The following is a 27,263-nucleotide window of genomic DNA, read 5'->3' as shown; positions in this document are numbered from 1 at the left end:
TAATTCTAGGAAGAAAGATGAAAGGCATCGAACAAGTAACCTTGAATGTGATAGCAGTCAAGAGCATTAATTACAATTTTTTATTTTTTGTTAAAAACTAACAGAAACAAAACCCAGTTGAGAGACTTTGCAACTGGACTCACAACACACTGAATGATGATGCTCTTCATCCGACCTTACACACATCAAAGTGTTCAACTGGCTGTTTTTTAGAGATAAAACAAAGGGCTCAGTGAGGCTTTGGATGGTGCTCACCTGAACACAATCACAAGCAAGACAAATGAAAGCTGCCCTTCTTTTCTGAGGTAAATAGAGATTGTCCTACCGCCTAAAAAACAACCCCATAGGTCGTTTGTACAAGCAGCTTACTACAACCCAAACTAATGCAGCGTTGCAAACGGGTTCTTTTTTCCCGGACGTAAAGTGTAGTGATCCGTCTTAAAGCTAACGGGAAAACAACAACAGTCTGACAGCAGAGTGTAAATCCCTGCCAATCGAGTGTTTCCCATACATTGATTTATTTGTGGCGGCCCGCCACAATATCAACATTAGCCGCCATATATTGATTTTCTATTTTTTTAGTATTTAAGATGCGTAAATCTTATTGAATTTTTGCGCAGAGAACAAAGGTTCGCTCATCCTTTCCTTTTACTTGCCTCATTCTCTCTCTCTCTCTCTCTCTCTCTTAAAACACAAATTTGCAGATCTGGTACACTGAATTGAATCAAAATTATATTAAGTAGTAGTATAAGTACGATATCAGCAAATATCATATTGTTGTGCAAAGAACCGTATCATAAATAAACTTGTAATTTACACACGTTTCTATTCCCATTGAAAAAAAGTTGTACAATGTTTCTTTAAACAGATTTTGTCATTGGTGGACGGTGCAAGACTAGCCTTTTCTCCCTATTTCTAGCATTTATGCTAAGCTATGCTACGCTAAATTGCTGCTGGCTGTAGCCTTGATATTGAACCTGCATGACAGTGGTATAAATCTTCTTATTTACCTCTCTACAAGAAAATGAATAAGTGTACTTCCCTAAATATTAAACAATTGCTTGAAGGACTTATTTTCATATTATGCAAAAAATTCAGTGGCAACCTAATTTCAATATGCAATATTAATACTAACAATATTTCTCACAGCTTTTTAAAGTAGAACCTTTTGTACCAACATGTTAATAATTAAATGTTGACTTTATGTGAAGAAAATATGAAGGCTTCAATCCTCAATGAAAATCAGAAGGACTCAGAGGAGGAGACGTGATGAATTTTCAAACAATACGTTAGTTCTGCAAAGAGACTGGGCAGTGCAGCCCAACAGGCAAACACACAGCAAAGCCTGTTACCAGTGGTTCAAATGAGGTTGCAGACATCATGCATGTCAATGAGGAGAGGCTGAAGCCCAAGTGTGCAAAACACAGAGACACACACTGCACACACACACATACACCTCGACAGAGCAAATAAATAAGAACACAAAAACAGAAAATCTGGTAACTCACAGAAATACCCACAATTATACGCACACATCACCATCTCATTTTATTCACTTAGGAGCAGATTCACTATAACATAGCCTTCAGGTGTCATTAACATTTCAAACATGTAAAATTATGCAAACACCCCGCCACGCTATGGGGGCAAGAAGCTCTGCTCATTTAACACACTCCTCCAGTCGCTCAGACGGAACCGTTTTCTCATCTGTCAGTGTTCCGCGGCTTTACGAAAACAAACATCTTGTCAACATCGTGCACTCTCACATTTACATTAACACACACGCAGACAAAAAATAGCACAGCTAATGCAGCTAAGGAAAACCAATTTCAGGAAAGAAACAAAAAAAACTTGACATCTCACACATGAAAGATGGTATCAATGAACATTTTCTGCTCCCATCATCTTTCCTGACTCTCTTGGATAGACTGTCTAGCCTTATGCCCAGCAAAACCAATCTGCTCTTATTTCATTTCATCCCAATCTATTCGTTTGCTTGGGTGAACTGACCATAGTGTGTGTGTGTGTGTGTGTGTGTGTGTGTGTGTGTGTGTGTGTCCATCACACCCGGTTGAGGTCTATGTGCAGGGCCTCAGAATATGAGGTAATCAATCACATCATACTGCCTTAGATTAGAGCCACATCGATCTGGTCTCAGCTCTGACAAACAGCCTGACCCAGAATACATCCACCTGGACAGGGCACACACACGCGCAGACACACACACAAACAGCATCTCTTTTTTTTTCATTGCATTTCTGCCACTCCACATTGCACCCCCTCCCCAGAGTGTACACTACCACATACACACATACCAGGAATATTTACTGAGAACCGCAGTCTCACACAGAGCGGTCCCTGTGCAGTAAACATCCAAGGTGGGATGATTTTCCCCGTGGGTGGCTGTTCATTTGTATGCTCCTTTCACTGTCCATCACCTCCGCTGCCCCCTGTCCACGAAAGCAAACACTCAGTTTGACGTTTGCGGAATGTCATAGACATTTCTGCCAGTGTGTGTGTGTGCGTGTGTGTGTATACGTCTTCTTTCTATTGGCTACATGGGCTCATTTCATTTATTAATGCTGTGTATCGTCCCAATCAATGGTCGGTGGTATGATGAAGGTCCTTGCCCGAGGGGAGAGAGAGCGAATGGAAAATGCTGTGAGATGTGCAGCGTTCACAGAATCATTAAGTCTGAGCTCAGGTCTCTGTGTGTGTGTGTGTGTGTATGTGTGTGTGTTGTGCTTAACAAGTAATCATTAGTACTAGATATGCAGTGAGGGTGTCAGAGTGTTATCCAGGTATTGTTTGAAGATCTCTAGCTGTCTACCCTGTAGTGCAGGCTGCAAAAAAATCAAAGCCCTGAACATCTAAGGTATGTGTATGTATAAGTGTGTGTGAGTGTGTGTGTGTGTGTGTGTGTGTGTGTGTGTGTGCACGCGTACAGGTGACAGACGTCTCCCACCATTCCACTACACAGCAGAGACAGAAATATACTCTCCAGTAAAACTACAGTCTAGGGACTGAAACTTTTCCACCACTTCGGTTTTTTAATGTGAAACATGTGGCAGAGAGTACAATTTATTTCAATGTTTGATCCAATATTTGCATAACACAAACTGTTTTGGAATTTTATTTATTTTCTGGTCTTCAAAATGAGAGTGTGGAAAATTTGAAACTTAATAAGTATCTTCATCTCACAGCAGCTAAAGTGACACAGTAATTAAACCATAGCCAACACACACACGGTGACTTTGAAACACTGCTGCTGGCTGATTCGCTACATCCATCCGTCCATACATCCATTATCTGTCACTTCTTATCCCGTTTAGGGTCACAGGCTGGAGGCAATCCCGGCTGAAACTGGGCCAGGGCTAGACTAACACCTATGGTGATGGGCTTTTAAAAAGAAACCTGCCAACTCGAGCATCTATTACATTAAAGATCAATTAATCAATCAATCGCTGCATGCATACAAACGCAAAACAAAATATATACATACAGTACTATGCAAAAGCCTGTTTTGATAACGGACGCTTTTCTTTTGAAAGGACAAAAAGAGACTTGATCCTGTCAATTGTAAAACTAACTCAAGTGAGATTATACTTTAAAGAAAATGTCAAGGAGTTTAGCCCCTGAAGAGGAATGAGGTTATTTTTCACAGTAATCTTGCATATTTGAATGTGTTTTATGTTTTAATAAGTTTTGGATAAAATTAAACCTAGAAATTCATGCTAGAAAGTAAGATAGTTTTGCTCAAATTAATACTCTTGTATTTCTGTGTGTTTTATTGCAACTTTCAGTTTGCAAACTGTAGCTTTATCCAACTTAATTCTCAGCTCATTTACTTTTTTCAAGTACAGCCACAGAACTGAATGCTCAGCGTGTTTCAGTTCACTGAGTAATAATATGCAGTCATAGATAAAATTAATCCCTACTATGGGCCATCTCGAGTCAGTCATTGACCTTAAGGCGCAGAAACACTAAGCCATAATCGAAGAACTAGCGTCGACTCAGGTTGCCTGTTTCTGAGGTTGCACTTGAGCACACTGCTAGACTACAGCAGACTGTCAACAAGGACAAACAAGAGCATGAGAGAAAATAACTTTCCATACCAGCACGTGGCAGCGGTCTGTACTCAAAACATGAAAGAGAAAGATTTAACATGCTCGATCGGGTGAAAAAGTCACAGATAATGGCTGACTAGTTCCAATGGTGCAGGACACACTGCAAACACTACAGCCTCAGACAATCACCGAAGGCCCAACGTCAACCTTGTGTGTCAGGGCCTTAATATCTATGTGTCTTTGGACTGTGGGAGGAAACCGGAGAACCCGTAGGAAAACTCACATTAACATTGAGAGAACATGCAAACTCCACACAGAAGGGTCCAAGCTAACGATAGCACCAACCTGGCACAAAAAAAGAGTATAAATAGTGTTGAATTATTCCTTTAAGAGAACAACAACTTTCTCTTCTCACACAAAATGGCGATATTATACCGAGTTATGTTATTTCTGTTTTGATTGTTATCCTGGAGCTTGGATTAAGTCTCATAGCCAGTGTGTCCCGGTGAGCAACAACTGAACAGTACCAGACCTACAGAGACAGCTGGGTGGACGAGTGACCAATGAAGTTGTTCTGGAGGTGGGAGGATTGGCCAATGAGAGAGCAGGACTGATTGGAGGTGATTTACGTTCCTGACATCTTTAACCAAATTACCCGGCATCCCTTGCGGTGTGATTACTGTGATGCACAGTCTTGATGCGTGTGTTGTGTGTGTGTGTGTGTGTGTGTGTGTGTGTGTGTGTGTAATTTCCTTTCTCTCAAGGCAACAGCTCATGCAGAACTGGAAGACGAATCTGGATGCAAGTGAGATTAAAAACTCCCAAACAGGGAAAAAAACAAAAGATTTTGTGAGATAGTCTGATATCTGCTATCTCTGGCAGTGATCACAGTCAGCGTGCCCACTGACCTGCAGACAAGGCTTAGACAACATGTTCAGGGTTTTATGAAGTAATCTCATTGATCGCTGGCCAAGACTGCCGTCAGAACAATCCAGTAGATTTTCCCAGCATTTGTTTGAATTTATGAGAATCTAACAAGCTTCTGTTTACATTTTCGACCCGTGCAGAACAATTTCACACAAAAGGCTTTCCTTCTACCAATCTGCAGTCTGATACATATTGATCCACACTAGCTGTAATAGGAAAACACAATAAAACTGTCCGTGCTGACATGCATTTGATTAGCTGACTCTCTGGTGACTAGACGTGTCATTTTTCCCAAAGACTAAACCAGTGGCCTAAAGATTCTGAAATGAGCTGAATGTTCAGAAATATGCCATCTAAAGCATTTCCACTGAAGTTAATATGCATCAAATCAGATTAAGCTATCACGTGACAACTTACCAATAACCTTTGTGCCTCACCAGGGACATTCTGGGGCATTTCATGAATTTTTTTTAAACCATTTTGTCTGCTAATGTATATGGCATACATTTTGGCAAGGGTGTGAGGTTTTCTTTTTTTACATTTTGGAAAGTCAACCTCAGCTCCTATAAAAAGGCTATAATAAACTCAGATAAAACTAAATACAGACACTCAGATCCTTAAGGACAAACATGTCCCCATTGAAACCAATTAAAACCACAATTTTTTTTTACTCAGCAATGTATTTGGCTTCCATGGCTTTCTTTCTTCTTCTTATAATATTTATATATATAATATTTTCACTACATAAAAGCTATGATCCTGGTTTCCAAGAGTTATTGCTGCTGTATCATGGAGCACTGCAGTGTTGAATATAATGCATCAATATGCATGACATATCCCAGAGTGTGAAAAAAAATGGAATTTAGTAAGCAGAAAATAATTATTCGTTTGTGTATTTTTCATAAAAATCATCAGTGGCATTACAAAAACAAACATAGGCATTTAAAGGGTTAAAATTTTGAAAATAAATGCATATTTGGTAGTTATGAACAGAACTGATGTTGATTAAAAAATGTATTTCAGTGAAGGTTAAAAATTATATTGACATATACTGTTTTAAAGCAGGTTTGGAAAGAGAACATTTTTGTTCTCTAAGGTAATAATTGAGAGTTTGTTTTGTGTTTTCTTTAGTCTGACTGCAGACTGCAAATTCTAAAATACATTTCACCTAATTTCCCCCATGTTGTTTTTCATAATACCAGTGAGTTTTTGCAATTATAATCAGGACAGAGATTGATTTAAAAAAAACGAACTCACTGAAAGTTGAAAATAATATTAATATATAATTTTATGGCAGTTTTTTTGACGCAGACATTTTTGTCCTCAAAGGACTTCAAAGCAACTTTTTTAAGAGAAACACCAGGGTTAAAGACAAGATATAAAGTAGGTGCATTGTATGGATTCTTTGTGGTTTACTGTGAGATGTCTCTCTACTGACACCAGCACAGTTTCTATTAGAGCTAACAGGCTCATCTGACTGGAAGTCTGCTTGATCCATCAGTTCATTTCAGCTACTCTGCTCTCTCAGCCCTGCTCTTAAAGAAAGATAGTGAGAGACTGTCTCATTTCACGCTTGCAGGAGTTAATGCTATTAAAGTAGACACACAGATACACTCAAATGTGCACGCATTCAAACACACACATACACTCTTTTGCACGCACACACAAGATGTAACTGCTATCTGATGGCCTGAACAACAGCAACCTCTGAGATAAAGAGCAGCTTTCCTGTTCTAGTGATATACTGCCATGTTCCGCCTCTAGATGATGTGTGTGTGTGAGTGCGTGGGTGGTTGTGCCTTTGTGTGTGAGTACACATTTGCACCTGCGCTGTGACTGATGCAGGACCAATCCCTCAGTGATCCCATTACAAGGGTCTGACAAGCGAGGGTTGTGTGTGTGTGATGGAGAGGATCATCTGTGAACTGCTGTTAGTTAGCAGCATTCTCTATCACTGTGGCATGTTATTATCTGGCTCGGTCCTATGTTACATCACTCATACTCACATACACACACACACACACACACACACACACACACACACACACAGACTTGCTTGATATTTTTGTGAGGATGCTGTATTGAGTGCATTTGTCCTTTATTCTACATCACTAAATACAACACCGATTCCAAAAAACTTGTGATGCTGTGGTAAAAAATTCAGAGTGAACATAGAATATATTGTCTTGCCTAACAGTTTGCAATTGAATATTTCTCACAGAGAGGATTAGCAAATTATCACATGCTGTTTTGATTGAATTTAGAACAATATGCAAACACCTCTGGAATTGTCTTTGTATGGAACCTTAAAGGAATAGTTCACCAGTTGGGGAAATATCCATATTCAGCCTCTTGGTGAGAGTTAGAAGTGGACAGTGACGTCACTCTTTACACAGTTAGCTTAGCATAAGAACTTGGCTCTGTCCAAAAGAAAAAGAAAAATCTGTAACAGCACACTTTTAAGGGATAGTTCGGATTGTTTGAGTTATGAGGTAGTCAGTATCTAACCTACAGTATATGGGGGTCAGCACGCTCCCAGTTTGGAGAAGCAGGTAGACGCAAACACTAAACAATGTCCTATAACCTCCCGAGGGTATTCTACATTCATGGAAAAAATAATTAGACCACCAATTTTTATTCCTGGTACAATTAAAGGTACATTTGTTTGGACAAATATAATAAAACAACAAAAATAGCTCATGAGAGTTTAATTTAAGAACTGATATCTAGCCGTTTTCCATTGTTTTCTTGATAATGATTTTTATTATTATCAAGAAAACCATGGAAAATGGCTAGATATCAGTTCTTAAATTAAACTCTCATGAGCTATTTTTGTTGTTATCATTATATATGTCCAAACAAATGTACCTTTAGTTGTACCAGGCATTAAAATGAAGAAGAAATTGAAGAAAACAATTATCTAATATTTTTTTCCATGACTGTATGCTGCAGACCATAACCATTGTACAACATTAGTGATAACGAATAGTAAATACATTTTATCAGAACAAATAGTTAATAATAATGTTATTGGTCTTTCTAGTTTCTATAGTACTTGTTTTAATACTCTTATACTACTACAATTTTTATCAATGAGATGTCAACAATCTGCATAATTATAGGTATATTACTTACGGACTCCTGTCCTTTTCTAAACAAAATAAAAAACAATGTTTGCTCTAGTATCCATCATCTGACAAAATTATACTATGAGAACTGTTTTGATTTACTGCGCTATATAATAAAATTATAATCGATCGGACTCGAGTTTGGAAGCGATTAAGGATAATCAATGAATAAATGAATATAATGAAAGGACAAACTACCCTGTAAAAGTGAATAGAATTGTAAGCAAGTTTTCTATTTGGTTAGATTATGTCCGTAATTGCATGTGGGTCCAACCACTGGTGGCCATCTTGAAAAATGAGTTTGTGATGGCCCAATATCCAGTTTTGTTACCAATATATCTTATCAACGCATCAGCCAAATCTGGTGTGTTTATAACAAAATTAACAATTGTTATATATGTTAAGCTCTGCCACCCCACTAATACCCTAAACCAAGGTTTTAACCTAGACCCTTAGAAAATATCCTAAATGTCATAAATTCAAGAGAAGTGCAAGAAGAACACTTTCATGGTCCCCTTTTTTTAATAAGATTATGTGCTCAGCCAAATAAAATGTAAAAAATCATATTTCGGGAGAAGTATGCATGTACCATTGAAGCTAGAAGGGAAATCCAGCTTGAAGTTCACACACACACACACACACACACACACACACACACACACACACAGATCCAGACATTATATATGGCTTGGTGAAAGCACACCACACAATGCATTTATAAATAACAAGCACACACAATTTTAAAACTGTTTAGAATGGCAGTAAAACAGGATCCTATAAGAATTACCCTGGCTGTGACGCTGTGTACACACAGCACTGCCAACTGGTCTTTATCTCTATGCAAACCTGCCCTCCCAGCACCTTGTTATTCCTGTGCAGTGCCAACCTGCCTGCCGAACAGTAGAGTACAATTCAGCCAGCCCAGTGACTGAGAGGCAGTTAAATGATGCATCACATACTGTATACTTACACACAGGCACAAAAAACCACATAAATTGCAAGTGAAAACACATAAACACAGACAGTGAAAATATTGAATAAACCACACAGAGTTTAAACCAAGCTGTAAACATTGCATAAACTGACCCATACATGTTATCAGTACAGAAATGTGTGTGTAGGTTAGGTTTTGTATATTCGTTTCTCTGTTTGTCAGCAGGACTATAGAAAAACTATCTGCCCAATTTTGAGGTTGAGCCAAAGAAGAACCCAACCCAATATTTACATAATTTTGGAGTGCATCTTAATCACAGCGAAGATACACAAATTAATTTTCACTTTTCTAAACATTGCGAGTTAGGGCATTTGCGCTGCATTCATGTGATTCCAGAATACTCAGAAAAATGAGTTTCCCGATCATATTTCGTGGCTCACCTGATCCATTTTTCTATGCACTTCTTTGTCACGCAAATCCTGGAAACAGCTATCACCGTTATGTTTAAACATTCTGAGTGATAAAATACAACACATCTTTTTTGTAGCATCCAAGCTGTTTCCACATTATGACTTAAAGCTCATGAACACACCCAAGTTGGAGGAACATTTATCCAAGGAGCACATAAACACACGATTTACCTTGGCAGAGATCTGCACTAACCAAGTGCTAGTTTCGTCTGATATGGAATAGCTCACAATGCATATTTATGTTTAAATAAATGGCAAAAATGTAAAGTTACACACCTTACATCCAGTTTATTCTAAAGTATCAACTATAAAATATTGTTGTAAAAGCTGTAAGCTTTAAAATTCACTATATTTATGACCTCATTGTGTGGTGGTGATCAGGGCTTTCTCCACGTTCACAATGCACAACAACACATATAAGACTTCAGACGGTTTGTGTAAAAGTGACCTTCTTGCTGAATATATTCTGGCTGCAGGTAAAAAAGCTATTACCAATTAGTGGCTTTAGGGAAACCCTCCAACTATGGTCCTTTTTACTACCTACACTGCATGGAAAAGATGACTTACACCCTTCCTGTACAGAAATACAGAGGTGAAAGATACTGGATGACATGGTATTGTTACCTGCAGGATATTGGCTCTGATTAAGGGATTTTCCCTTTCTTTTTTTTCATTTTTGGATGTTAACATTAGGCAGTAATGCTCAAACCTCTGCAGTGAACTGTACCAGTGCATGTGCCTCTCATGTGAGCTGACCTCATTCTAGCCTTCATGTTTCCGTTCTACAATACATTTAAGGTGCTTTAAAAAAAGCAAAAAAAGAAAGCGAGAACATAAACATATCAAGGGATAATTGAGGCAAATAGTCGTTGTGTGTGTGTGTGTGTGTGTGTGTGTGTGTGTGTGTGTGTGTGTGTGTGTGTGTGTGTGCGTGTGTGTGTGTGTGTACCTGTCTCAAGCTGTATCAGCTGGGCTTGGAACAGGTTATGGCTTCCCTCCTCGTATTTCTCCTCAGGCCCCTCATTTAGTCGCTGGTTGTACCGGCACCTGAGAGCAGATTATTGTTTAGGAGACTTGCAGCAGAACAGGCAGAGTAAGTAGATATCTCCTCTGCTCTAATCTAATCAAATTTGATGTTTCCAAACACACAGCAGCTGGCTAAAGACACAGCGATGATACCCCAGGAACAAAGCCCACGCTTGTTGTTGGAGACCTACCTAAGCTTCTCCAATTCCTGCCTCAATTTAGCATTCTCTCCCTGAAGCTTAACGCTGGAAAACAACAAGAAAGCAATTTAGCAGGTTGGCACTGCGAGTGTGTGCTTAGGTGTGTATGTGTATTAGCCTCAAAATTGTTCACGTCTGTTTGTGGAGCAGACATCCTCTGTGGGCTGAGGGGGGCAAGTCTCCAGTGATCCCACATTTACTCTGCAGCAACACAGTGAAGGAAATCCAAACACCATGAGACAGTACTGACATAAACAAGCCTTAAAAAATAGCTCGGAAAACCTTCCTCCATCTTTTTCCGAAGACCCGTTACATGTTCACATATGTACAGAAGTAAATAATATAGTAGCAGTGTGACAGCTACCTTGACATTCAAAGGTTAGTTGAGTTTTCTCTGTTGCCCTATTCCCCTCATAAAACAATTTTAAGCACATATTTTATACATATGCTACACAGACAGGGGTCAATGTAGGATTCAGGGAAGTGGTAGATAAGCTTTTATGCATTATTAAACATCATAAGCCATCTCTTTCTTCGTGTGAATGAAATAATAGGGGGATGGGCTGATTGCTTTGATAACCCTATGTGTACATCAAATGTGGAGATCACTTCACTTCAGTCAGTACTGCAAAGGTCTTTTCATCACTTTGACCTATCCGGCTCTCGCTTTCATCTTACGCTAACAAGGGGCTCATTAATTTCTAATCAAAGGATCCCGATTTACTACAGGTCCGATGAGGATATTCAGCTCTCCATACACAGAAAATGAATGGGGTCATTACATTTCGAACAATAGATCTGAAGACCAGCGAGTGCTCACATAAATACACAAGGTGAAGGTGAATCTGTATGAAAGCATTATGGACACTTTTTAAAGGGGCAATGTGTCATTTCTAGCCACATGCTCCAGAAAAATAGGGGGCAGCATTTCATTTTGTGCATGAATTAGATGATTTACTCAAGACCAGGGGTACGGTCGAATAGTCAAAAAAATCAGCTCCTAAGTCCTTTCCTAACCACTTTTCCTTAACCTCAATGGAAAACGTCGCGAGGTCAAGGAAAGATGAGAAGGAGAATTCATGAGTTAGGAGAAGACGATCGCGGTGTTTAGAGAATCCGACTGCACTTACACTTAGTCTACGTCATCACGCGACGGCGAATGTTGATGACGTCGAATGTCGTGGTGCTTATATGCTGCTACCGCAAGGAATTTTGGGGCGGCATTACCTCCTTTCCTTTCGTAAAGGATGGTCCGGTGTATCCTACGCTAAAGGAGATACTAAAGGAAGCATTGAAGCTCCTTTCCTTAACAGTTAGAGAATTCGAACAGCTCTTATCATGGCGGATACGATAATACTTCCGGGTCATTTCACTCAGTTAGGAAGGTTCCTAAGCAAATTTGACTATTCGACCGCAGCCCAGACCTGGGCATTGGGCGGCCCGCGGGCCACATCCGGCCCGTTGGCTGTCCTTGTCCGGCCGCGTGAGGTTACCAAGAAATTAGAAATCAATATAACCGCAGTGCTTTTATTTTTTTTTTAAATAGCAAACATTATCATTAGCACTAGAGCTAACAAGCACTTTTACTATACTTAAGACAACAAATATAGCCACTAATATGTATGACAGAATAAAATAAACTCTAACAAACCTTGTGTCCTGTCAGTCAGCCACTATAGAAGCCTTTTTCATACTTTATATCAACTTAATATGAATTACGACTTATTTACTTACGACACTTATTTACCGTTCGTTTTTTCATTTAACCGTTCTACCGGTTATTTCCTGTCACTACCTTTAAAAGCATCACAACATTGTAAAACACCTTGAAAATGTACAAACATGAAAAAACAAGCTATATAATACAAAAACATAAATAGGAACCTTGCTAAAGGTCATTTACAGTTGTGTTTAAAATAAATGGAAAAGTGATATAGTGATTGGAGTATTTACTACTTTTTACTGCTATACTTGATTTACTCCACATTAACAGTCTCATCATAACATGTGTTCCTATCAGTAGCAGCTCAAAACCAGATAATTTACTATATTTTATAATGCGATTACATTAATATTGAGCAGAATTTAGTTCCGAGTTTTGGTCCGGCCCCTGCGACCTTCGTGGTATTGGTCATGTGGCCCCTTGGGAAAATGAATTGCCCACCCCTGCTCAAGACTGTGTACAGTAGACGCATTAAAAAAAACCTTGCATGCCCTCCAACGTGTATCGCAAACTTTTCAAACTAAAAAGAGACCTACACCCGAACTGAGATTCTGTGTTTAACATAGATGGATTACACAGGCACAAAGTGACTACAAAGTGGCTGAAAACTACCACAAAAAACACAGAATTTCCACAAAAAGACAGTAAACCACCGAAAGTAGCATAATGACTATGAAGAGATGCAAAAAGTCCACAAAGTCTGTGTGTCTTGCTCCAATGAGAGAGAGGGTGGGGTCTTATACGTCTGTGCCCAAGGGTCCCATTTTTTTTTTAAATCCGCCCATGGAGTTCATGAGACTGTTGCAATGGACCGGTCTCAGAAGAGTCTAGCTCCATTCCGGTAGAGATTACTCGTTCGGCGGAGTGCATGGAAACCAACAGCCCGGCAGAGAGGAAGCACAGGTAGATGCAATGCTATAAGAGTGGACGTTAACGTGAAAGATGGTAGGCACGGCAGGTTACTGCGGGGCCACTCTTAGCCTAGCCTGGATTCCGGCTCGCTTGCCTCGTTTTTACTCCCCCAAATAATCTCTGGCAGGATGGAGACTTTGCAGGGACTTGTCTATTGCAACAAGAATCTCAGAATCTCCGTTCATGTGCTCATGTGGGTCTTATTTTTAGTTTTAGATGTAAAGCTGCTGACTGTCGTACTGTTAACAGTGTAGCTGCATCAACTTCTTCGTTCTCTCGAGGACAGACTGGACGTTACAATGACTCACATCGCCTCTTGAGGGGCACAGGGTTTTAAAAAACAGGACAGGCTAGCTGGCTAGCATTCTCATTTCAGTAGACATTTCTGCAACACAATGCACACAAGTCTTCCACACAGTCAAAATTACTTCCTCACATTCTGTTGATAATGTAAGTCAATTTTTTTTACTTTTAAAATTACAGTTTTGATCATTAACTACACAGTGAACCTTTAATCAGATGTATTAGATACTATATCGAGATTGGGTTGAAGAAAAAAAGAGATGAGGGAGAAAAAGATGGAATGGTATGAAGACTGAAAAGAGAGCTGCTTTGTGTTGAAGCATGGCAAAAAGTTCCCTTACACACATCTGGAAAGAAGACACTATCTCACTGTATGTTAGTGAGTGTGCGTATGTGTGTGTGTGTGTGTGTGTGTGTGTGCGTGCGTGCGTTCGTGTGTGTGTGCTTGTGTGCACGCGCATGCAGGAATGGCCGTTCCGCCACGTTCCAGATAATTCCACAGCACAGGCGGGTCCACACTCTCCCTCTATGCTCCCGTCCCCAGCCTGACTAACACACCATCGGTCACTCTGTTCTGTGCTTGTGTGTAACTGTCCAGACTTAGTGAAACAGACGACTGCGCCTGTCTGTCACAGGCTGTTTAACAAGAAATTCTGCCTCGAGACTCTCAATCTGCAGCTGCTGAGAGCCAGAGGAGCAAACCACAAGTTTTATCAGTGAAGAACACATTCGGCCTATCAGCTGAAGCAATCAAATCTCCACAGACTTCTACCTAGACTCCAAACCATTAAATATCATATAAAAGTATCCATGCTACTGCAGAAGAATATTAAAATAAATCCTGGATGAAATTGAGCTACAGGATGTTATATTAATCTAATCAAAATCAGAGTTGGTCCAGTATAACTAATGTCCAATTTAAGTAGAGAGTTATCATGTGCTCCCATTTGCCTTCAGCTTGGAATATGAGACAAAATAGTATTGAAAATGAAGATTAACCAGAAAAGGAACGTGTGGTTAGAACACATTGATATCGGAGTCTCCACAGAAGCCAGAACAATAACTTTCATGACAAGTAAGTCAAACTAATTAGAATAAAAGCTGCAGAGCAATAAATAAGCATACAGTTAATGCACTGATTATTTTCCCCATACATTTCAATATTTTTAAAAGCCACCAGGGTGGCCTCCTGAATTGATTGCATTTATTTAAAAGATACATTTAATTAAATCAGCAGCATGTATGAGAGTTAATGAGAGGGTTTCCAAACATGCTTTGTTGCAAGACTTTCAGCTGAATAACATAGTAGGACAGAACATGGTGAAATAACAAATCCAGTGGTTCAGTTAACACTGTACAGCCAACAATGTTAATGCCCTCTTAAACTCATCCTGTAATCACAGGCCTGACCCTGTTAGAAACACTGTCTGCCTGACATCACAAAGACACTTCAAACAAAAGGCCAGGTGCACACACAGGAAAATTATTCTGTTTCAATTCTTGACTTAAACCAGAGACAACAAAGGTCCATATGAGACAAAAGACAGCAGCTTAGCAGCTACAGCAATACACCTGTGTCACAGTGCCATCTAGCTTCCAAATGAAGAACTGCAGGGCCTTTTCTGTAATTAATTGATTACAAAACTTGAAATATTTTTATTTTATTTTTAATTTTTAACAGAATGACACACAACATTCACATTTCAGAGTAAAACATAAGCATTGGATGAATGCTACAAAGACGTGTTGTGTTCTTACAATTTTAAATGTTTTAAAACATTTACATTACATTAAACAGTGGGTTTGAAATCTGTACAATCTAATACATTCTACGGCCGAAGCCCTGTACTAACTTATTAAGGAGGTGTAGAGGCTGTGTTACTGACCTTATAGTCATTTTTGGCTAGTTTGTGACGGTGGTGTTTGATTAGAATGCATTATATAGCAATGTATCCATGTTATTTTGTCTATAAAGTGAGGTAACTATATATATTTGGCAATGCAAAACACAGCTGCAGGAGCTGTTAATGCACGCAGCACACCGTCGTGACACAAGTGAAAAGACAGGAGCCCTGAGTGGTCATGAACACACAAAAACAACCATGACGCAGAGCTGGGGGTGTGAATAACTGTTTGAAACAAACATTTATGAGACCTGCAGAGCACTTACAGACACTGAGTGACTCACACAGAGCTCATTGTCTCACTCCTGCTCCCTGCTGCACACTTGTCCATTTGTCTTGGGTAATAAACTTCCAATGTTTTGGAGTGGATTAATTGCTAATAAAGAAGCAATTCAATTTGAGAGTCTGAAGTTATATCACACTAAGGTCAGTAAGACACCTCCGCTTAATTTTGTACACGCACACACACACACTCATGCAAACACACACACAGCATGCCTTGCCGCTCATTGGACACAGGCACTTGCTGAACCGCAGAATGTTAAATAAACCATCGGAGGAATTCAACTGAGTCAACACAGGCTGTGGAAGTGGAGGGCTCCCTCTGTGTGTGTGTGTGTGTGTGTGTGTGTGTGTGTGTGTGTGTGAGCTGAACAGAGTGGTGTCTGTCACAGGGCAGTCCTGAGTAAACACACACACACACACGCACGCACACACACACACACACACACATACCCACTGTTTAGAACCTACCTGCCCACGGAATGCACAGAATCCAGCTGCTATGGCAACAGAAACCTGCTGGTAATCTCTAACACCTATTCTCTCTCTCTCTGTCTCTGTCTCTCTCTGTCACAAACACACACACACACACACACACACACACACACAAACACACACACCTGACCTTCACATTTTACTGGGATGATGCAGTGTTTGCTGTAGCATCACTTTAGATATATTTCTTACCTTTTATGACATAACATCGTATACTTTATGGTCCCTGAGGGGAAACTTGTCCTGGACTCAGAGCACTGCTGATCTATCATGATTATAAAGCACAATAAAACTACACAAAAGTCAATAGCTCAACCAACATCTGACACTAAAGCAGCTAATTGGAATCCAGCCATCTTTCCTTTTATTATTTACACCTGTGCTTTTAGTCAGAATCTTCTGTGGCATGCCGATTTAATTGAAGATGACAATAATGACACTCATAATAAATTAATCTGGGTGAGTTTCCATTATCGGGATAATCATCAATGAGCATATTTTATATATTTGATCCAAAGTAGTACAGCTTGACTACTTACTTATTTGGTAAAAGGATAATTCTTGCATTTCTTAAGTCAGCCCTAAATTATTGAAGCAATTCATTAAACCATTTTCTGTATAAATCTGGCATCATGGGTGTGAAGTGGATAATAGAGTCTGATTTAAAAGATTATCATGCAATAAAGACAATCAATGTTAATGATTTTCAGGATAATTTCATGAATGACAATTATTTTTGCCAAAATGATCATGGCATTATTTTTTGTATATCGCTCAATCCCTAAAACCTGTACATGTTGTTTTCTGTTAAACTCTCTGAAGATCTCTGCAAAGGTTAAAGTTTGCTGAAGCAATGCAGAGAACTACCTGATGGCACCAAATCTATTTACTATGATAAAAGGCGTGCATTATAGCGCCCGAGCAGATGTAACTTGATGAGAGTGAGGCAGATGTCGATCAAGCACAGATTATATAATGTGTATTAAGAGGAGGTATAATCAGTCAACAAGCGAAAACCACTGTGTGGGTGTATAATGGGTAGGGGTTTTAATAATTATCAAACTTCCACATTACACAATAAATAGCTCTGAGAAAGTTTTGATGCTGAAAAAGTGGCAAAATTAAGTACATTTAAAAAAAGTCAGTATGTAAGCTAAGGATGCTTGATTTTTGTGGGGGCTGATAATTAACACAACTGTCCCAGAGTGCAATGGACAAGTGAAATAGAAGAGCTTCTCACAGCTTAAAGATGGAAACAGAAGAAAGGATGTAATAAAACTGCTGGTGTTGAAACAGCTACTGAAGTATTCGTATAGTTGGAAAACAGGAAAAATAATAAATATCTCGGCAGTGGCTTCTGTTAGTGCGCTTGATGTAAAGTATTGTATTAGGGTCCTGTTAGTAGGCCTACACTATGGTAAAGTAAGTGGATTTTCTTGTCTAGTACATACAGTTAGTTTGAATGAAATTGGACACAACTAGGGTTGCCACCCATCCTGTAATATAATACAGGATCATCCTGTTCCGAAAAATAAAAAGCACTGTCCTTTACTGAATCAATACAGGACATGATCCGTCCCACAATATATATAGCACAGTAATGGGCTTTACAGTGTAGCTTGCCTCTTGGTTAACTACCACAATGGGCCAATTTGTACAAGCCAATGCAAGAACTACAAGGAAGGCAATATTACCAAATATAAATGTCATAACTTGTTTTAATTTAGCCTTAATAGTTTTATAACAATTGCTAGTGGGGCAATAAGCATTTAGATCATTGACTAAAAAACACACCCACAATGTATAAAATACTATGTCACAAGTAAAATTCCTACTTTTAAAATCTTACTGAAATAAAAGTACATAAGTATTGTCCGTAAAATGTACTCAAGTGTCAAAAGTAAAAGTACTTACTATGCAGAATGGCTCCTTTTAGTGTCATGCTATTATATCTGATGCATTATTACTGTAGCATCAAGGTGTATGCAGCATTTCAATGTTGTAGTAAAGGTTGTGGAAAAAAACTGCAGTGAAGTAAAGGCAGAATATTCTATACTTGAGTAAAAGTTATTTCAAGATCTGATGACTGGGAATAGCTACTGATGCCTTTGTTACATAACCTACCCTAACAATTTGGGAGGAAGACAGCATTAATGCAGCTAAAATCAATATTTTTTTATAATAACAAGGTATGAAATGACAATGTGAAAACAATGTGTCAATGTGAAAAGGTGTCTCTGACAGAGAATTATCAGCTGAATCTGCTGCCCTCAAGTGGCCAAAATACAATGTATTGCAGGTTTAAAGCTACTAGTACAGTGCCTGTTTAAAACATACCTGTTCAGAACAGAACCCTGCAGTATTGATGTTTGCAGCTTTCTTGAGAACTAGTCATACAAACAATTTCACACTCAACACTGCACTGCCTCTGGCCCTGAACAGTACACCTGACATGACATAGTTGTCACACACCCAAGTTGCAGACACTTACAGTCAGAAACACCAGTGCAATACACTCTGGTTCACACAAAAGAGGCAGATTTACCATGAGACAAATTTAAGCTCAAAACAGCTACAGATTTATTATGTTTAGATATGAACAATATTTTATAATTTTACTATTCAAACTCACTTTACCCTGGAATAATTTACAGTAGGCCTCCAAAGCACTCAAAAATATGCAACTCAACCAATTGTACAAACTATCCAGTATTTTAATTACAACTGAATGCTCCAACTTTAACAGACATTAAGTAAATACAAATAAATTTGTTCTGCTAATGCCTCTCCTTCAATCTTCACAAGTAACAAGTTTAATGCAGGACTTTGTGCGAAATAAAATGTTTAAGCCTAACACTTGCAGTTTGGCACATATTTGAGTACTTCTTCTACCACAGGCAATAGCAACATTTACAGTTAAAGAGAGGGCGAAAAGCAAAGCAAAGACTATAGTGGCTCTTCAGTTAGCTACTTTGGCATAAAGAGGCATTTTCCCAGGAGTATATAATAAAAAAAACGCTTCTGTTTTAAGGCATTAAATACGTTCATTTCTATAAACGTGCTGCACAAACTTGTCATAATAATAATATTGTTAAACTAGTCATAAAGTATAAACAACAAAATCGCACCATTACCTGTACCTGGGAGTTGCCCCTGCACTTGCCAATATTTTTGTATGTCTTCCTCAGCTTTGGCTCCTGCAATCAACGTAGCTTAAGATGGTATTAAATGTCCCTCTATGATGTCAATGCTTGTTATGTTTACGCTGAAACGTTGTTAATTTACGTTGTGTACGTCATGGATGTTATACCAAAATTACCCTCGTGTTGTTTGAGTGATGCGTCATGACGTCACACGTAAATCTGAAGTGACGTTTCGCCGTTCACTGAACTTCCGCTTTGCACATGTGTTTACTAGAAATGTGCACTGTTGAACCTAAGAAGTAAAAGTAATAATATTCTAAACACAAAACTGTTTATTATCCGGGTTCAAACATGGGAAAGCTGAATGTTGTCGTGTTGAGATACTTATCCCGAGATGACTTCCGAGTCCTCACAGCGGTAAGAAGCGATCCAGCTAAGCTAACTGTCCTGTTAGCCGGAGCTAGGTTAGCTTTGGTCGTTTTTCATTATAGGAACTAAACTAACGCGACTTGACGTTAAAGTAACGTTACAATTACATTAAACAGCAGCTCATTAACGGGCTGTCACACTGCTGATTGACAATCTGGCACCATTGCAGTGGACAACATGACGTTAGTGTTGTTCTATAGTTAGGTGCTAATTATCAAAACAAATATCTGTAAAAACACGTGTTATTTAATGACATGGTTATCTTAAATGTATGGTATTTTATGTCAATAATCTTTCAGTTCTAAAGCAACTGTAACTCTGTTGCTGCAATCAGACCTGAATTACACCTCTAATGATCTGATTCTGCTTCTTCCTGTGAACTTCCCCTCATGCAGGTTGAGATGGGGATGAAGAACCATGAGATTGTTCCAGTGAGTCTCCTGTCCTCCATCGCAAGCCTCAGACACGGCGGCTGCAACAAGATCCTCAGAGAGCTGGTCAAACACAAACTTGTGGCCTATGAGCGCTCAAAGAGTAAGAAAGCACACAGGAGCGCTTGCTGAATTTCCCCAGTCCTGTTAGAGGTTGTAGTATGCATGTTATTTGTCTAATGTTGCATATGTGTTTATTGCAGCTGTGCAGGGTTACCGGTTGAACTATGGAGGATATGACTACTTGGCTCTCAAGACTTTGTGCTCCAGAGAAGTGATCATTTCAGTTGGCAATCAGATGGGTGTTGGCAAAGAGTCAGGTAAGAAAAACGCTGTTTGGTATGCGAAATTCGATTAAAATCAATGAATAAAATCAATGGCATGATTAAAAAAAATATATATTAATATGTACAGTATATTAAGGTTGTCAAAAGCATCAATGCCTTTCAATAAAGTATTAAAAAACAATATATTTGTAAATTTGATAGTATCCAAAGTGGCAGAGCTATTAAAAAATAACAGATCCACAACCCAAGGCTGCTTTCATGTTAATAGAAATACCTGTTTGTGCTCACTTCTTATAGATATTTATATTGTGGCAAGTCCAAACGACGAGCAGTACGCTTTGAAGCTTCACAGATTGGGTCGTACCTCCTTCAGGAACCTGAAGAACAAGAGAGATTACCACCAACACAGGAAGAACATGTCCTGGCTCTACCTTTCTCGCCTTTCCGCCATGAAGGAGTTTGCCTACATGAAAGTAATGGAACAAATGAGAGAGAGTTTTGTAGTTGTAATCCAGTTTTGTGTGGTGCATCTTTGAGTGATTGTGGTGCATCTTTTTTTTCCAGGCATTGTATGATCGGGGCTTTCCTGTTCCTAAACCTGTGGACTATAATAGACATGCTGTAGTGATGGAGCTCATCAATGGATATCCACTGTATGTAAACAAGCCATCCTTCTTTCTTGCTTCATATATTATACAAGTAGTAATAGCAAGATAACATTCTTCCTGCTCTTAGTTCCTTATTTATGTTGTGTGTATTGTTGGTATGACGTCTTGCAGGTGTCAGGTGCATGAGCTGCAGGATCCACCTGCGCTGTACAATGAGTTCATGGAGCTCATAGTCAAACTGGCCAACCACGGCCTGATTCACGGAGACTTTAACGAGTTCAACCTCATGCTGGACAACCAGGACCACATAACTATGATCGACTTCCCTCAGATGGTGTCCACCTCACATCCTAACGCTGAATGGTTGGTGTCTCTCTTACACAATCAAGACATAATGAACTCTGAGATGTAATCAAACAAGCATAAAGATTGTTCTGTTGATCAATTTTCCTAACTTTGTTTGCAGGTACTTTGACAGAGATGTCAAATGCATCAGAGATTTCTTTGCCAGGCGATACAGTTATGAGAGCGAGCTCTTCCCGACCTTCAAAGACATCAGGTAACTGCTTATATATATATGTTTTTAATGCAATAAACCTGAAATACAACCCTGGTTGGGACCCTATGGTAAAACTTAATTAAAACAGAATTGGGAATTCGTAATTGAATTAAATACAGAAGAGAATGAGACAACCTTGTTCTTTGTAATACACTCATTATACATTTTGCCTTATTAACTGCCTTTTCTACATTTATTTAATAATGTGATTTGGAATCGAAAGCAATGCTGCTACATGTTCTGGAAATCTTTAAAAACACTTTAAATTTAATATGGTGTTTTCAAGGTTTTAAAAATTCTCCAATTTTTAATAAAGTGCTTAAAACTGTATGAAATGTAGGTTTTATTGTCTATAGTCATTTTGAAACCACAGTACCTTCTAATATAGTGTTGTGAAGAAGTGAAATAATCAGAATACTGTTTGCTCTGTATGTACAAATTTGTAGTTTACCACAGCTTTAAACTTCTGGAAAAGCTTGAAAATCTACCTTGAAAGTGCTTTAAGTTTCTTGAATTTGACTTTTTTTAAAAAGGGGAAGGGGTGGAGAAGCAAGTCTTACAAGATATTTTTCGTCAATGTTTATTCCTGCAGGCGGTCTCATTCTCTAGACGTTGAAGTCTCAGCTAGCGGCTTCACCAAAGATCTGGAGAGAGACGCTGCATTGCTTCACCCAGCGGGACCCGAGGAAGATGATGATGATGATGGTGATGAAGAGGATGGTGATGATGATGAAGAGGCAACAGATGAGGGGGAAGAAAAAGAAGAAGAGAGTGTGGACATGGAGGAATACAAGCATGCAATGCTGGAACTGGAAGGTCTGAAAGTCAGCGACTCACATGCAGACATACGAGATGAGAAGAAGGAGAGCGATAAAGAGGAAGAACAAAAAGAGAGTGAGACAACATCTGCTGCTAGAAGTGATGAAGAGCCTGAGAAGGACTTGGAGGAAGAGTTGAATGAGGCGGAGGATGAGTGTCCGGAGCTGGCAGACCTTTCTACATCCAACCAAGGGTTCAAACCCTTCAGGTAAACATAATGTGAAGTTAACATGATCCAATATCCAAAATGAAGCACTTAGTAGATATGTTTGGATATTCTATCCTTAGCTGTGGAACAGAGCCAAAAAATAATTTAAAATAATCTGTTCAAAGAAATGGCTTGTATTTTGAGAGATGGCTGATACATTTTAGAGAATAAAATACGGCATCATTTGTGAAGCATTATTCACAGAAGTATCTGAACGGAGCAATGATTGCTTTTTTTTTTTTCTTGATAAACACAAAATATCAAAACATACATCAGGATAAATAAGGAATCAGAAAAACAAAACACAACAGAATCACCTGATTGAGAAAGTAAAAATTCAGTTAGGCCAAAAATAAATAAATAATTACAACAATAACTGTCAAACAACCGAATTAGGAAAAAATATAATAGGGAAATAAATAAATACATAGAACCAGAAAAAATAAAATAAATGAATAGTAATGTATCACTATCATACCATCACCTATAGTAATTCCACCTATTTAACATAAATAAATTAAAAATAAAAATACTCAACCCCAAAATCCTAAAGCATTAATTTTCCGTCAATGTCAGCAGGGTTGTTAAAAACATGCAAATTACTCCACTACAACCAACTTCTGTGTTTTGCTGTAAAATGAGCTAAAATAACAACACATTTTCCTGTTTTTTTTCTCCTGCAGAGACTCAGACAGTCTACTACACGTGGCAGAACACAGGAGGATGAGGACAGACAGCGAGGGGACAGTGGGCAGCATCGGGAGCTGCTCCACCATACCACCAGTAAGTAAAACACACACACACACACACACACACACACACAAACAGCTGTCTGCCGTTAACCCATTAAAGCCGGGAAAGCGGATACGTCGTTTTGTAGTATTTGTAGTTTTTTCCACCTATTTTTGGTCTCTTTGCCAATCAAATGCATCAGAATACATGTGGGAGTGTCGCAATGCAACACGTTGATTTAAAAAAGAAAAAACTTTATTGAAGGTTGGGACAAATAAACTCAACTTCTTATAAAAGCCACATGTATAAGCTCTCAAATATAGGTTTTACAGGCATTTTTTCCAGGCGTTTTAGGCCTAAATGGGTCAAAGGGGAATGTCTGTATTTTTCAATCCAGACCATGTTTCCCCATGATTTTGTGTCTAGATTAGGGACAACAATTTTTTAATTTGCTCCAGTATTCAGTAGGAACAAAGTGTGCACTCGGGACACGTACACATTACCCTTAAAAAGTACAAACACTGACTGAAATGATCACAAGAAGTTTGGGCATTTCACCAGATATTTTAACAATTATAGTACAGGTACATCTAAAAAAAAAATAGAAAATTGTAAAAAAGTTAAATATTTTTGTCAATTATTTCAGAAAGTGAAACTTGTATATTATATATATATGGTCATTACACAGAGTGAAAATATTCCAAGCCTGTATTTCTTGTCATTTTAGTGATTATGGCTTACAAAAAATGAAAACACAAAACTCAGTGTCTCAGAAAGTTAGAATATTACATACAATCAATTAAGAAAAAGGATATTTTTTAAAAAATGTCATGCTTCTGAAAAGTATGTTAATTTCTATCCACTCAATTCTTGGTTGGGCGTCCTATTGCATTAATTATTGCATTAATACGGCGTGGCATGGAGGAGATCAACCTACGGCACCATGTTGCTTTGATAGCGGCCTTCAGGTCATCTGGTGTCTCTCACCTTCCTCTTGACAACAGCCCATAGATCTCTATGGGGTTCAGGTTAGCCGAGTGGGTTTGCCAGTCCAGCCCAGTAACACCATGGTCATTGAAGCAGCTTTTGGTACCTTTTCCAGTCCGGGCAGGTGCCAAGTCCTGCTGGAAAATGAAATCAGCATCTCCAAAGAGCTTGTGGAAGCATGAAGTGCTCTAAAATGTCCTGGTAGACAGCTGCTATGTTGACTGTGGACTTCAGAAAACACAGTGGACCAACACCAGCAGAGGACATGGCCCCAAACCACCACTGACTCTGGACTCCAATATTGAACTTTTTCACAATATTCTAATTTTCTGAGTTTTGGGTTTTCATTATCTCTAAGCCAGAATCATCAAAATTACAAGAAAAATGGGTTTGAAATATTTCACTCTACGCGTAATGAATCTATATAATATATGAGTGTCACTTTCTGAAATGATTGACAAAAAATATTGAACTTTTTCATGATATTCTCATTTTTTGAGATGTACCTGTACACACACACACACACACTGACAAAAACTGAAGTGTCCTGTAGGTGTCACTAAAGAGCTCTCACAGTGTGTTTGCAGTTTGTCAAAGAATGTGAGTGGTGGCAGCAGAGACAACATGTCTAAATATTGTTGCGTCTGCCCTGCACAGACAGACAGACAGACAGACAGTGTCCGTAGTAACCTGCTGTCGTTGTGTTTGTGTGTGTTTGCTGCAGGAGGTGGTGCGTCAGAAGGTGCGGAGGCAGCTCACAAAACAGCAGAAGGCGGCGCAGAGGAGACGTCTGCAGAAGGGAGAAGCCAACTTGGTGACCAAATCCAGGAGAGAGAACCAAAATAACATCAAGTCTAGCATAGAAGGCGCCTCCTTCTGGGGTTAAATGGGACTGCAGATATGGACAGGCAGATCTCATGTTAACATGCTTTTTGTTTGGTTAACATGCCTGCTGCATTATTCCTCAGCTCTTATATCTGAAGAGTTTAACACGTGATTATTGATGGAAAAACTCATCTGGGACAACTCGCCACGCTGTCAAGTCAGAAGACCGACTGTTTTTCTATTTGAACTCGAGCGAATTATCATGTTCAACATACACGCTAATGTAAATATACCCATAATGTTTGTATGTTTGATAATTAAACCATTTAAACCTCACTGATGAGGCTTTTGTTTCTTTTTCCAAACATGGTTTCAAGAATATGTCTAATCAATATTATTTATGTGAGGATATCATATGCACCTGTGATGAATTTAGCTATTTTAGATATTCACATATCAAGTTGGCTTCAAAAGATATTAACCCAGGGTTCGAACAAAGTCGTGAAAGTTGAAGAAAATGCTTAATTTAACTGTTTTATTTTCAAGGTTAGGAATATGTTTGAATTTGAATTTAATTTAGTGTTTCATTTACACACTCATAACACTATTCATAAATCAGTCCTCTGGTCCTTAGTTTTAAGGAATAAGAAGCATTAATTAATCATACTCAAATTTAACACAAGAAGGTGGTAAAAGAAACAAAATGACAAGATAATTGGCGTGGGAATAAAGAAGTTATGTAAACTATTTTTGCAATATGACAATTTAGATGTCATTATGAAGCTTTCAACAGTGGATTTTTAGTGTAGGAACCTTGAAGTGGTTGAATTTTACTTTTAAAAAGCTGTATGAATCCTGTAAATCTTGAGTAACTTTTGCCGTGATTGCAGTTTCAAGTTCACTGTGTAAACTGCTGACAGAGTGACTAATGTGATGTGGGTTTAAGAATCAAACAGAATGCAAGTTCATGAAGAGCTTTTATATATGCTAAACTGCCATGGTTCAAAGGTCTCCTTGCTATTATGGCAGTTTGAATAGTTTGCTCCCTCCACCCTCCCAGCAACCAATCAAGAAAGTAGAGACTGGCACAAGCATGTTCAAAAACACCACAGTACACTTAGCATAAAATAGACACGCATTCCTCATCGCACTGTCACGCTTGACGACTCAACCGAGCCACGGCATGTAAAAGATGAGAAAGCAGAGGACTTCAGAGCTGAAAAACCGCTTCTTTTTTTCAGAATTTGATTCATTTATGTGTAAGAGGCTTTCACAGAGCGGGTGAATTCAGACTTGAACAATGGCCATTCATATAGAAGAGTGGTGAATGGAGCTCAGACTCTGGGCTCTGTGGGCTCAAACTGCTGTGTGAAGTCAAAAGTATCCCACCCCCACACGTCTTGAACTCTACATGTTGGGTAGAGATGTCCCTTATAAACTGAGCACTGAGGTTATTTCATATTAAAAAAGAAGCATCCAGTAATATACCTTTCAACATAACAAGTCATATTTTTCCTGTTGCTTAAGGTGGTACGTTGTGCCATCTGTGGTTTAACTTGGCGACTTTGTGCAGGTCTGGCTTTAACTGTCCGGCTTTTTTCGGGGATTAGCCAGCTGCACTGCTGGAGGGGAGGGGCACAGCATTCCAGCTCTGCACCTCTGTGTGTGTGCAGAATGAGTGAGGGGCCCTCTGAGCTAATTGGCAGCGAGGGTGGACAAAGGTGGTCCGCTTCAAAAGAGAAACCCTGGTGGGATGTTCACACAGGAGAGGAGGAGGAGGAGAGGAGAGAGGGAGAGTGGAGGGGCTTTCAGATTTTGAGTTTATTCCTCATGATGTTCCATCCTGAGCTGTGATGGTTGCTCA

General features: G+C 39.0%; 1 protein-coding gene across 1 annotated transcript; it reads left to right on the top strand.

Moving 5' to 3' along the window:
• The first annotated feature begins 19,697 nt into the window (after positions 1-19,697).
• riok2 (RIO kinase 2 (yeast)) lies at positions 19,698-25,733 on the top strand. Its single transcript, XM_059337285.1, has 10 exons — positions 19,698-19,931; positions 20,339-20,477; positions 20,578-20,694; positions 20,959-21,134; positions 21,226-21,314; positions 21,441-21,632; positions 21,736-21,828; positions 22,421-22,855; positions 23,539-23,638; positions 25,299-25,733. The coding sequence occupies exons 1-10, from the start codon at positions 19,866-19,868 to the stop codon at positions 25,458-25,460; spliced, it is 1,569 nt and encodes a 522-aa protein (XP_059193268.1). The 5' UTR covers positions 19,698-19,865; the 3' UTR covers positions 25,461-25,733.
• The last annotated feature ends 1,530 nt before the right edge of the window (positions 25,734-27,263 follow it).

This window comes from Centropristis striata, chromosome 7 (assembly GCF_030273125.1).
Source record: "Centropristis striata isolate RG_2023a ecotype Rhode Island chromosome 7, C.striata_1.0, whole genome shotgun sequence".
NCBI classification, from domain to species: domain Eukaryota; kingdom Metazoa; phylum Chordata; class Actinopteri; order Perciformes; family Serranidae; genus Centropristis; species Centropristis striata.
This window is presented reverse-complemented; position numbering and strand designations above follow the sequence as displayed.

Coding starts and splice junctions, on each gene's coding strand:
- riok2 (XM_059337285.1), top strand. CDS start 19,866: ATGGGAAAGCTGAATGTTGTCGTGTTGAGATACTTATCCCGAGATGAC. Junction 21,315..21,440: donor CTCATCAATGGATATCCACT/GTATGTAAACAA, acceptor GACGTCTTGCAG/GTGTCAGGTGCATGAGCTGC. Junction 22,856..23,538: donor CAAGGGTTCAAACCCTTCAG/GTAAACATAATG, acceptor TTTCTCCTGCAG/AGACTCAGACAGTCTACTAC.